The 13060-nt window shown below is 36.5% G+C and overlaps 1 protein-coding gene across 13 annotated transcripts in view; it reads right to left on the reverse strand.

The window, feature by feature from the left end:
• FOXP2 (forkhead box P2) overlaps nt 1-13060 on the reverse strand; it is a 198860-nt gene that overhangs the window by 24214 nt on the left and 161586 nt on the right. For 12 of the 13 annotated variants that reach the window (XM_075274240.1, XM_075274245.1, XM_075274248.1 and 9 more), the window contains 3 exons: nt 12347-12468; nt 10725-10794; nt 9411-9574 (listed from right to left, as the gene is read on the reverse strand). In XM_075274240.1, coding sequence (XP_075130341.1) covers nt 9411-9574; nt 10725-10794; nt 12347-12468 — 356 coding nt within the window. Of the gene's footprint in view, nt 1-9410; nt 9575-10724; nt 10795-12342; nt 12469-13060 lie in introns of those variants that run through there. The other variant, XM_075274251.1, reaches the window with a different exon arrangement.

The raw sequence follows: 13060 nt of genomic DNA on the forward strand, positions 1-13060 counted from the left end.
ATCAGTTCTGTTTAGCTAGTGGCTCAGACGAGCAGGTATTTATTTTGTTTTTGCCTGAAGTTAAGACTGTATTTTGTTTTGCTCATTTTGTGCCTGAAGTTAAGGTTCATTTATTTTACTGTTTTTTCTAAATAAACCAGTTTGCTTCATATTTTGTGTCCCTGTCTTGACTGTTTGGGTCCACACCACTGCTTCTACCAAGCTAACTTCCCCACAATATATATATAAAGTTAAAGGTATTATCCCTGAATCATAACTCATTATTTATCCAGAGGACATATGTAAAGTGACAAGAAAAGGAAGCTTGGGGGTGTCATCCCTGGAAATCCTATTGATCGTGAGAATGAGGCTCTCAAGTCCTGTTTGAATGGAACAGTGGTTGCACATGTACCAGTTAATGTCTGTGGGACTGATAACAATAGCAGAGTACTGTATTTCGTTTTCTCCATCAGTTCCATGCGCTATCACCATAATATGCATGCACAACCAACACTCCATTCAAATCTGGATCTGGGGTCTCTGAACGCTTATCTCATGATCTGTGGAGGTTCCCAAACAGTCAGGGATCACCTATACTGCGTGTAAGTGATAAGTTTCAAGTCTAGGAAATCCCCTTAAAAGAAACACTTAATCCTAATATATATATATATATATATATATATATCTATATATATATATATATATATATATATATATATATATATATTATGTCTTCATACAAGTCTGTGAGCTACGGACTATGAGATGTATGAAACTGTACTCCGGATTCTTGCATTTAAAATAAATGCTTACATTTTCATTGTGCCTATAGAACTATATAAAAATCTAGTAAAAAGGTCAAAAACTATATTTTTTTACTGTTTACTTCTGTAGAGGACCTATTTTCTTAGACTATGAAAGAAATTCACTTTGTCTACAACCACTATGTTACAGGTAGGTCCATGATCAGCTAGTTCAGTGTTTCAAGGATCCTGTATACCAGATCTTACCATCTATACCTCCTGTGCCACCTTTCAGCATAACCTGGGAACCAGGATATGAGATTGAGTCCTGCTCCAGTAAAGTGTGAAGTGCCAGTGAAAAGATGAACTTTATCTGTTCAGGAACTTATAACTATACACACACACACACACACACACACAAACACACACACACACAGTTATTTCCCATACATGTTCAATGGCAGCTTATGACAACTACTGTTCAGGACTTGAACAAGTAGGGGCAATGATAAAGCCACCTCAAATTCCAATACATTTTCCGAGCAGTCGGGATTGGATAAAGTATAACTCTGGGATTTTTTTTATCAGGAAAAAACTGAATTTTCAACTTTTTCCAAGAGTTCCCTTTCAGTCACCAGGTTTGTGGAAATAAGACTTATTTATAACAATGAACACACCTACAAACATATTCTGAGATGCAATTAGTGAAATAAGTTATTTACATTAGGTTTTACCCCTTGGAGATATGGAAAGAAGAATATTTTTTATTAAGGATACTAAGCATTTTTGCCTTTTGTACATGCCGTATAGCAGCAATATGCTTGCTATGCATAAGAAATGAGTACACATGCTTTACATAAGACATCGTCTAAGCCACTCTGGAAAAAAGACTTGTTTTCAATACATACAGTCTTACCCCTTGTTTGCTCTTTAAATTTTTATTGTTCAGTAATTCATACACAAAGAAAGCATTAACATGCCCATGAGAACTCTTAAAAGTGAAAAATAACACAGAGTTGGATGCCTCAAGCAAGCCACTGCATGGTTCATAGTCTAATGCTCCAGAAACTAGAACTTTTCTCGGAATTGATCACTTTCCTTGTTTTAGAGTGAAATGCTCTCAAGAGCTTATATCAGTCTTCCTTCTACTCCAGGTTTTATTACTTCTTTTGTAATATTTAACACATCTAACGACACCTTCAGAAGACAAATCTTTAATTTTAAGGATTTAATGGTCTACGACGAGGTGTAATACCCGATGTATCTAGTTTGTCATGTGCAAATGTAATAATAAATGAATTATGGAGACTGACTTACATTAAGATAGCGAAGGTTAAATGCATGATCATACAATGGATTGTAGATCCTCTTCAATATTATGCATGCTGTTACAATATTAGCCAATGGGACTTAGGTATGTGATGTAAGAAAACTATTTCCCTATGGACTATCTATAGAAAAATCTCAGAAACAACACTGTTATACTTGTTATGAGTTACGTATTTTAATTTACTGTTTGTTAATGGCCGGTTGAATGCGTTAAGCTGATTTATAATCGGATAAAGCTCAAATCTCCCAATACATTTGTATTACTGCCCATGAAACTTGGCAAGTTTAATCATCTATAGCCTCCTAACATGTTATTACATACACAGCTACTCATCCATTCATTTCAGGTGGTGGTTTAAGCAACTAAATCTGCTTAGACATGAGGAAGGTAACACGAAAAACAATATATGCTAAAAAAAAAAAAAAAACTTACACAATCCCTAAATGTCCCACCACCACCCACCAATTTTCCTTATGCCTTACCCTACTGTCAGTCCCAGGGTGATCTAATCTCTGCAGATGAAATGATATTTTACTAATAAAAGAAAGGACTGCAGAAAGGCATGGTCTAGCATCCTGCTTCAGCAGTCATATGCTGGATTATCACATACCTTCAGAGATCTTGGGATGTGCAATGCATTATTAGACTTTGTTCTTGGATTACAAGTAATAGCGTTCACGTTGTCGTCTGTAGTCTTTAATCCGGGATCTAAGTTTATATTACATGTATTCTATTCTATTATAGGGATTCTATGTTTTACCCATTGCCAGTCCATAGGGTGCTAGTATCGATGTTTGCCAGTGGAGCTCATAAAGACCTAGGCTACAGTATGTACTGGTTCCTGTAAAATTACTGCATCTACCTTTTGTAATGGTAGATTTGGTTAACTGAACTTAGAACAAGTTTAGATTTTTTTTTTGGCAGCATTTGTATCATGAATACATTTTGTAACATACTTTATTAACACATTTTGGCTCCTTTGTGTGAAATTCAGCATTTTTTTTTTTATCAGTTGTAAATACATACTGTTTTCATTACACACAAGCCTGTACATTGGGTATAGATCTCAATACTGAAACAAGGGAAATTTTCAAAGATTTCACAGAAAGGAGGAAAAGTTTGTTAATAAAGTATATAACAAAATTAATTTAAGAAACAATTGCTGACTGGAAATGAAAAGTTGTTTGAAAGTTTATTTAAGGTTTGACTAACTAAAATTATCTGGAAGTACACTAAAAGTTTTAAGTTGAGGCCTCACGTTGCAGCTTCTTTTGTTGCAGATTTTGCTACTTTTTTTGAGCCAAACCTAGGAGTTGCTACAAAAGGAATGGGAAATGTATAGGAAATTCCTATATTTCTGCCATCTGCTCAATCCACTCTTTACTTAGGATTAGGGTTGAGCGATCGTGTTCGGAAAAAATCGGATTCCGATCGGCGATCGAGAAAATTTCACGATCGCGATCGGAATTCCGAACATGATCTTTTTAGGTGGGATCAAGATCGGTAGTATTTCCCACAATGCCTTCACAATGAGTATATAGTGTATACTCAGTGTGAAGGCTCCGCTGCGGTTCCATAGGAATGAATGGCAGCAGCTGGCACACAGCCTTAACCCCCTGCGCGCCGGCTGCCTCCATTCATTCTAATGGGAGACTAAAGTAACATCTCTAGTAGCTACTTACCTCCAGAGATGGCTGCTCCGCTGCTCTTCGCCTCACTGCCGCTCCAGCCTTCTTTGCCTTGAAGACGTGATGTCTCCCCTCCCAGTACCCGCCCACATTCTCCTAACCCGCCCACACTCTCCTAACCTGGCAGGGAGGGGGCAGCGAAAGGAGAAGAAGACTGCAGCTGGAGCGGCAGCAAGGCGAAGAACAGTGGAGCAGCCATCTCTGGAGGTAAGTGGACACCAGGGGGGGACTAAGTAGCCAGAGGATTAAAAAAAATCCTCTGGCTACTTAGTGATTCACTACACAGCCTGGATTCTAACAATTGTTAGATTCCATGCTGTATAGTAAATAGGATTGCTTTTAAAATCCGATCTCCAATTAATAAAAAAAATCCCATTGACTTGCATTGGGATCGGAATTGGGATCGAGTTCAAATGAAAAATGATCGAAAATCGGATTTTAAAATCGATCCTGAAAAGTCAGGATCGGCTCAAACCTATTTAGGATCAAAAAAACGCAACCAAATGTACTACAAAAAAAGCTGCATTTCCGTACCATGAGGCTTCAACCTTAAATGGAGTCTGTCACAAGGGTGGGGCATATTTAATCAGCAATATAGTTAGGTCCGACTCACTTGACTGACAGGGCCAGGGAGCTATGCTAAAACTTTACCTGGCCCTGTGTTCTTGTGTTCAGGCCTGTGTATAGCAGTTTGAAGCAAAGGAACCACTTCTGATGCTTTAGACCTCTCTTTTGCATATTTTAAAAAATTAATATCTCAACAACAGAGGCACAAATTTTCATGTGAATAAGGGACTACAGTTAGGTGATCCTGACTTATCTAAGGCTGGGTTCACACTAGCGTCGGTGTCAGACAGCTAGTGTCCGTAGTTAATGCCTGTGCAAGATTTTAGCAATGGACACTAGCTGTGCACTTTCCATTATTTTAAATGGGATATTATCTTGTGTCCTGTAGGATTTTGCTGTCCGCTTGAAAAATCGGATATGGTTGTAAACGGACACACACGGACACAACATAATATCCCATTTAAAATAATGGAAAGTGTAAACGGTCACAGCTAGTGTCTGTTGCTAAAATCTTGCACGGACATTAGCTACATTCACTAGCTGTTGGACACCGGCGCTAGTGTGAACCCAGCCTAACTGTTTTACTAGTTTAATATGCTTCATCCTGGTGACAGCCTCCCTTTAAAGTTTGTGTAGCTGTAGTAATGTTTCCAGTGCTTGCTTCGTGAAATATTTTTTGTGTAATAAAATATAAAAATATGTTTATCTAACAAAAATAAATAACAAAATATTTGTTATCATATTTTGACCATTTAAAAAAAAACTAAAAAGCCACGCAAACACATGTCACGCTATAGCTTTAAGCATCCAGACAGTATTGACTAATAACCATAAAGAGCTGGGCATAGGCAATTACCTAAATAGAAATCATACACCACCTCATTATTAGGATGAAGCCCTAAAACAATATCTCCAAGGTCCGTGTTGAACAATTTAGTAAACAGGAAAGTACCACATTTGACATCACTGATTAAGGCCAGGCATTTCCAACGCTTCATACACATTTCTGAAATCCACAATGCATCAATTTTTAATAATTCCACTCTCTCTGCTCCATTAAAAAGATGGTAGGGGAAAGATTTTAGAGTAATTAATGATATAGTTAGCTGCTAAATATTAATAGGAATCGTAGTTCTGCATAAAATATAACATATAAACCTTGCCAATACAGACACACCAGTAATTAAAGTTGAATATGTAATTATGCTGATTTATAAGACAGGGAAAAAGTTACACTTTTCCAGGCTCTATGTAAACCGTGGGTAATAGTTAAAGTTGTATTTTATGGTTTTAATAAAAGGGCAATGCACTTAATTTAGTGCAAGTTCAGAGCTGGTTTGAAGATCATAATCAGTCAGATAATGACTATGTACATTCCGGCTACTTTTATGGATATTGGCTCAATAAGGAGGATTTTCTGCTTTTGCATCCCTCACAGTTATAGCAGCAGGATGTTAATAAATATAATGTGTCTTTTTCAGGATCAAATGTAGATATCCTGCGCATGGGATTTTAGCAAATCTGATGTGATCCTGTGTATGGTTTGTAAAGCACAATAAACATGGTGTGTATTATGGTGTTTTCATTTAAGATTAAATGCTAGAATCATGAAACATACAGCAATGAATAAGCTACAATATATCAGAAGGGAATGAGTCTATGTCTACTTCTAAAGATCAGAAACTGTATAGCGGTTTATTACCCGTTTCATTAACTCATCATTAACGCCTGCTTATGATAGTAAAACATCTCTAATATACAATATCTCCTATTTAGAAAATAATGCACCAATCATGTTATAATGAGATCAATATTTATGCCTACAGTAATATTTTACAATGTTCAATACTCTAGTATTACCTTTGCACTTTGAAAGCTGTGCTAGAAATCTTTGTTGCAGATTTTGTTATAAATGGCAGGAAAATATTGCAGTATGTCGTACGATTATTTCCGGAAAAAATATTGACACCATGACAGGAACCTGAGAGACTCCATTATAGTCAATGGGGTCTGTCAGGTGCTGTTGGTATAAGGGATCTGGCACCGCACCGCCAGTACGTTCTTCTGTCCATATGATATAGCAGAATAATAGAATAAACCGATACAGGTGTGAAAAGAGCCTTTAGCATTATATCTTTTATACATTTACAACTATTTTAAAACAGACTGGGCTAATAATGTATATATTCTATATAACTAACTATATTGGTCTAGAAAATATGGCATGGTTTCTAAAAGCTGAACAAATGCAAATTGGTAGGGATATATGTCTGGCAGTAGATACATTGTTATATAGTGGCTAGAATAGTGATACATCCTACTTCTGTTATGTCTTCAAAATCATTTTAGAATTACAAACTGGTGTTTATTATCAGGACTGGCACTTTCTATAACAGTCTTGATTCCTTGTGTATCAGTGTGTATCTTAAAAAATTAGGAACATTTCTGGACTTTTCTGCACCAAATATGTAAATCTATGCCAGCTAGCTGAACTATAATTTTACCAATTTCTGTAAATTATAACGAATCTGCCAGGTTGTGAGTGCTCATGGCCCTGCTTATCCCCATCCATCACATCGATACCTTTCAGAAAAGTGACATGTGAGGTGCAAAAAGCCCAAAACTCACATCTTTTGCTGTAAAATCTTCCGGGCAGTACCTGCAAAGTGGCGAATCCTTTCCACACATTGCAGAAAAAAATCTGCAGTGGAAATGCTGATATTTCAAAAACTGTTGCATTTCTACCAATCGCAGCATGTCAATTATACCTACAGAAATATTGCTGAAAAAAAACACAATGTGCTGTGTGGGGACTTAGCCTAATTCTGTTCTACAGAGTCCCTTTACTATATAAAATAAATGTAGTTGGCGTTATTTTAGGTAAGTTACATGCACAATTTAGGCTACAACCCACGTAGCGGGCCAGAGCAAAAAAGTGCTACGGGGAAAACTGTAGTGGAAACGCATTGCGGTTTTTCCCACAATGTTTTTCACATAATGTCCACAGAGGAAACCTAGACTTGAAACAAAAAAGGAATAGACACCGAGCAAACTTCTAGTGTAGATAATTGTACAACCCAAAATAAGGATATCCAAATAGATAATGATGATAATCACCCAAATGGCCTTTCACCTGATGTGGTTGTGATCCGTTCACAACCATGTGAAAGGCATTACACACAGATGGAGGGAGCAGCACGTCTCAAAGACACCAATCAGAGACCAACCGGGAATGGAAATGATACGAAGAAGGCAATGGACAGTGCTCAGGGTCACGTTTCGGGGTCGCGTTTTGGGCCCTCACGCCCTTTTTCAAGTGCATAAACTGGTTAAAAAAACCCAAAATGCAATATTAAAATGTGACATATAACACAAAATACAAAGGATAAATAAAATCAATATTTCCAAAAACACAAATAAAATCAATATGCTTTTGTTAATGGTTTTTGGATTTATTGATTTTGTTTGTGTTTTTGGAAATATTGATTTTATTTATCCTTTGTATTCTGTGTTATATGTTACATTTGAATATTGCATTTTGTTTCTTTTAACCAGTTTATGCACTTGAAAAAAGGCGTGAGGGCCCATAACGCGGTGTTTTGGCATTGTGTACTGTTTTAACCAATAAAATGTACTGTAACCCTGAGCGCTGTCCATTGCCTTCCTCGTATCACAGAGGAATCCTATGCGGACCTTCTGCTTGAATTATACCTATATGGAAATCACCAACATTTTTGTTTGTACAATGACATGCTGCAATTTCCAAAACCACAACGGTTTTGGAAATTGTAGCATGTCCGCTGCATGTATTTGTGTGGATGGGATATCTAGAAATTTTGATGATCTATCCTAAAGACAGGTTATATTAATATCAGATCTGTGGGGATCTGATACCCAGAAAACCCATAGATTAGCTGTTCTCAGCAGCCGATACATAGAAAATGGAGCAGGAAGCAGAAAGCACTGTTCTCTGTGTAGTGGTGAATTGAAGTCACTGCAGCTTAGGTGCTATTCATATGAGAGGGAACTTATCTGCAGTATCTGGTCTGGCCACTACACAGAGATCACAGCTGGCTGTCTCCTGTTCTGTGTAGCACCTGCTGACAGAAGCTGATCAATGGGGTGCTGGGTGTCATATCTGCACTAATGTGATATGGATGACATAATCACAGGCCTCAGTGGTGACCCATGGCACATGACATCACCAAGGAGGTGGAGAGAGAGTGCTGGACTTTGCAAGGAGACCTAAAAGAGGTAAAGGAATCGAGTATGAGTATTTTTAATTTTTTTATACCCTTCCCCTGGGTCTCTGTCTATTATACTATGGGGTCTGGGGAGACTCCAGATTATAATGTGACTTTCACTTTGACATAACTTCAGCCATGTTTGTCTTACAGAGCTAGAAACTGGATAAATAGGTTGCCAACTAAAGGTCTGGTTCATACCGAACTTGGTCGACCTGAAACAAATCTTGGACCAAGCCTATCTGAACCTGAAAGAAAACCTGAGAGGTTCGCCCATCTCTAGTCACCTATATTTTTAGCCTGGAAAATCCCTTTATATGTTGGCATTCATTCGGTGACTCTTTCAAATTGGTTTAAAGTAAAACCTGACAGACTTGTATCAAGGTTACAGTTAAAAGGATGTAACAAACATAGATTTTTTTTTTTATTATTTAAAACAATCATTTGTGGTCAGAGTTATTGAAATCTACCTGATCTAATATAGAAACCTTGTGACATTTTAATGATTGCTGTAGCTTACAGTAACTTACCCAAAGAGCTTCTTTAATAAGTCATGTGTTATATAGGCAGAAAATGTGTTACTGTCTGTGAAGTAGAGCACCATAATGCAATGACATACAAATGATCAGAGGGTACAGTAGTAAATATGTTCTCACACTGAATATATTTACTTTACAATGAACATACTTTAGTCAAGATGCTCATTATCAGCTCTTACTATATATGTGCCATGCAATTTTTTTTCATTATCAAGGTGGACTCATTTTGTCATAGACTGATACCAGCAAAGCTGCGACTCTCAACTTTGTATACCTTAATAAAAGTAAAATAAAGAGTGATTTTGAAATATAACACTTACATGTGTGGTTGGGGAGAACAGCCTGGACTGCTGTTTCCGTTGCTGTCAATATGATCCAGTGCGCCATTGAGGTCTTCATGTACCGCTTGTAGTAAGCCAGTGGATGCATTGTTTATCAAACCTGTGTTACTCAGCAAAGGTAAACTGCTTTCTGCCAGAGCAGCCTAATAGGAAACAAAAGAGGTGGTGTTAACTATTTTACTTCCTAGGTACCATCTTATACTGGCCAATGACAAGCAATATTATGCAGCTATCCCACCAAATCTCAGCACAATGTAGGATTGAGTGGTGGCCTGACAACTGTAATGTCAATCATTTTGGTTAGTGAGATTGAGGGGACAACATTATCCACAGCTAGTAGATTAGTAGATTGCCAATAAATCCTGCATGATCCAGTTAGCGAAAGAGCCTATTACATGAGCCTGTGATCAAGAATAAGTGTTCACAGGAACCCTTGTTTGGCCGTTTATCAGCTTGAGTAAAAAGTCCTGTGAGCGGCTAACAAATGAGCAATTGATTGTATCTGATACGCAGGCCGAAAAATAATCGTCGTCAGCAGCTTATCTTCCCGTCTGAACAAGGGCTACGCTGCTGACAGTAATGCAAATCGTATGGGGACAAGAGACTGAATAAGCAATTATTTTATCCCCATACATCACTGAGCTGTGTAAGAGACGTCTTAAACAAGCACCAATCAGTGCTTGTACTGGGTCAGTGTAAAAGGACCCCAAATCTGCAAAAGCAAATATGTATGACCATAAGTAAGCAGAAAAAAAAGATGTCAACATACACTGTACACTACACTATTAAATTATGATATACATCTTGAGAATAAATTATTCTAACATTGTTGGTCATCTACAGTAACAAATTGACTTGTAGAGAAAATCATTACAACTCTTTGTCTTGTATGTTATTTAGCCAAGTCACTTCTACATTCTGTTTTGTTGGTAGCTGACAATATCAATACAAGCAGTGGTAGAAATCTTTAATCTGTCTATATTACTTTGGATAGTGTATGTATAATCACTGAGCGGTGCACTGCCCCAAATAGATTGTTTAACTCAGAGAAAGGGAGTTACATGAGCAGTCATTTACTTTGTGGAAATCTGAGTGTTCCAGGACTTGCCACAGGGTGTCCTTCTTGCCACTTCACATCAAAAGCAATAAGCATTAGAGCAGAGTATATTCCTATTTCTAAGCTATACAGCTGTATCAGGTGAAACTACTGAAGGACACAGCAAAAGAAATATTCAATAAAACACATACATTTATTCTATATGAATTTGAAAAGAGTTAAAATCATTATCTTACCTGTAAACTTGCATTAAGAGCTGCTCCATAGCCAAGGCTGGTAGGTATGTTTTTCACTAATGTTGGACTACTACAGAAAAAAAGACAATGTATAGATTACAGTACAGTAAGTACATAACTAATTATACATTTACATACATACATATGTAGTAGTTAAATGAGACATAAGACCTACTGAAAGATCTTCTGCAAGTGTCCATTACTGTATAAATCTGTGTACTCAACTATGAAGAGTCTCCAAGATCACAAGATAACTTTAATGAACTGAGAATTAACTGATTAGCATTGTATATTTAGCACTATACAAAGTGATACATTTCTTCTTATTATTCTTATTAGTAGTAGTTATTGTAGTAGGCTTTAATAACATTGTACTATTAGGCGATATTGTAGCTAATTTAAAAACGACTATTTTAGGCAAAAATCCTGTCCTGAGTGTAGATAAAATGTATATGTACATATATATGTAAACTATATACTATAGTCAAATATACAATCAAATACACAATCTGTTACTGTCACGGTCTGTTAAAGGTATACTCAATATTCCATTCTTAAAGCTGTATGTCACCTAAAGCTGTATGTCATATAAGATATCACCTACAGTATATACCTGCTTTGATCATGTATTTACATCTCTTTATTGCCTTTTTATGTGTTGTAAGTTTTATACAGCAAATCCTAATTTCTTAGTTGCAGCTTTTTTCATGAAAGGAGGGTAATGAATCTCTTAAGGTCACATACTGTATACAATGTGATAAAGTATTCACTTGTATATATTTTATGTGTTTTATCAGATCTGTTACCTTTATGGGATGTATACTATAGATCTTCAACATCAGTGTATAGATGTGAAAACCTATCTGGTTACAACAAACAATGGGCTTGGTGTATTAGTCATTTTATGTCTGCAAACAATTCCTCATTCAAGGCCAATAGCTAAACCATGGCAGTGAGAAGCTGAAATCCCTAGGCAATGGTGTATTTTACATCTGGACATGTTTTCATATGTAAAATACTAATAAAATAATATTTGATAGAGGTAATTACAATTAGTCTTTTTTTTGGCTGAAATATCTGCACCATTAACCTTTAAGTACTATCATAGTATCTATCATACACCACTATCCTACACATATCATTATGATAGACACCATGATAGTACTTAAGGGATAAGATCAGCAATCCCTATGAAACACTCTTTACTGCTCCTGGGATACTGAAGAGACAACAGACAGGACCTCCATAAATTGTCACAAAATGCATATATTTTATATCCTGCATTATGTACCAATACCTGGGTTAACATCTGTTTTAATGTTTTAAAAAAATGCAGAAAAATAAATTTTCTGAATCCATTGTTTCAGAGACATGTTTTCTCCTTCCTTTGGAAACTTTGTTAGGAGTTAAAATGAATGCAGAAAACACCTATATGTTGCTTATGTCATGATATGTAGATGCTCATATTAGTGAACCATCTTAAATGGACAGTATAGAATACAATCTATAGTTACTAAGCTGTCACTGTTAACATTACTGAGCAGGCCCCATTGTACATTTTACTTGGATGAACCATTATAGAATAGCATTTATCACATGCCACTAGTATAACATATACCTACCCAGTGATTTTTTGTGACCTCCTTTTCTGATATTCTGCTTCATCTACTGTCCATACTGCCCCTTTAACATTTTCCACTCGCACAAAACATTTGTGCAGGCTGAGATTGTGACGTACAGCATTCTAAATAAGATATATGATAGGAGAAAGTACATGAGAGAAACAGTCCACAGATAGCAGTTCATTGAGATGATGTGAATTAAAAATAGACATTTCAGTTTTGTTATAACATGAACAGACCTTAAAAAAAAAGACTTGAACTCTGTTATATGAACCTTTCAAGCTATTTTAATAATAGCTATGTCAGAACCTTCCTTTCAGTGAGCTGGTCTAAATTGCAATATCTGTACAAATTACAGTATCTTTGAAAATGCCAGAACAATTAGGTCAGCTCAGCTCTGTCCCTGATCAAGCACTCGGGGACAGATGAAATGTCCAAAGGAACCAGTCCTGCTTGAGGTATTAACATGCTAAAAAGGCTACAGTGACAAGTGTTAATTTTGCACAAAGCTTTATGCAAATAAGCTCAAAGGCATTCTTTTCATCCCACAATAATGAAATGACAGAGTTTGTTTATTCAGTGTTATTAGATGCCATTTTCTAGTTACAGTTTAATGTTTTCTGACTACTGGTTCATCTGAATGATAAGTCTGCCATGCAGCCTTTTCATATCAATACGTCTACGCCTTTGCTGTGTCCACTAACACGTATAATA

Source organism: Leptodactylus fuscus, chromosome 5, assembly GCF_031893055.1.
Source record: "Leptodactylus fuscus isolate aLepFus1 chromosome 5, aLepFus1.hap2, whole genome shotgun sequence".
Lineage (NCBI taxonomy): Eukaryota > Metazoa > Chordata > Amphibia > Anura > Leptodactylidae > Leptodactylus > Leptodactylus fuscus.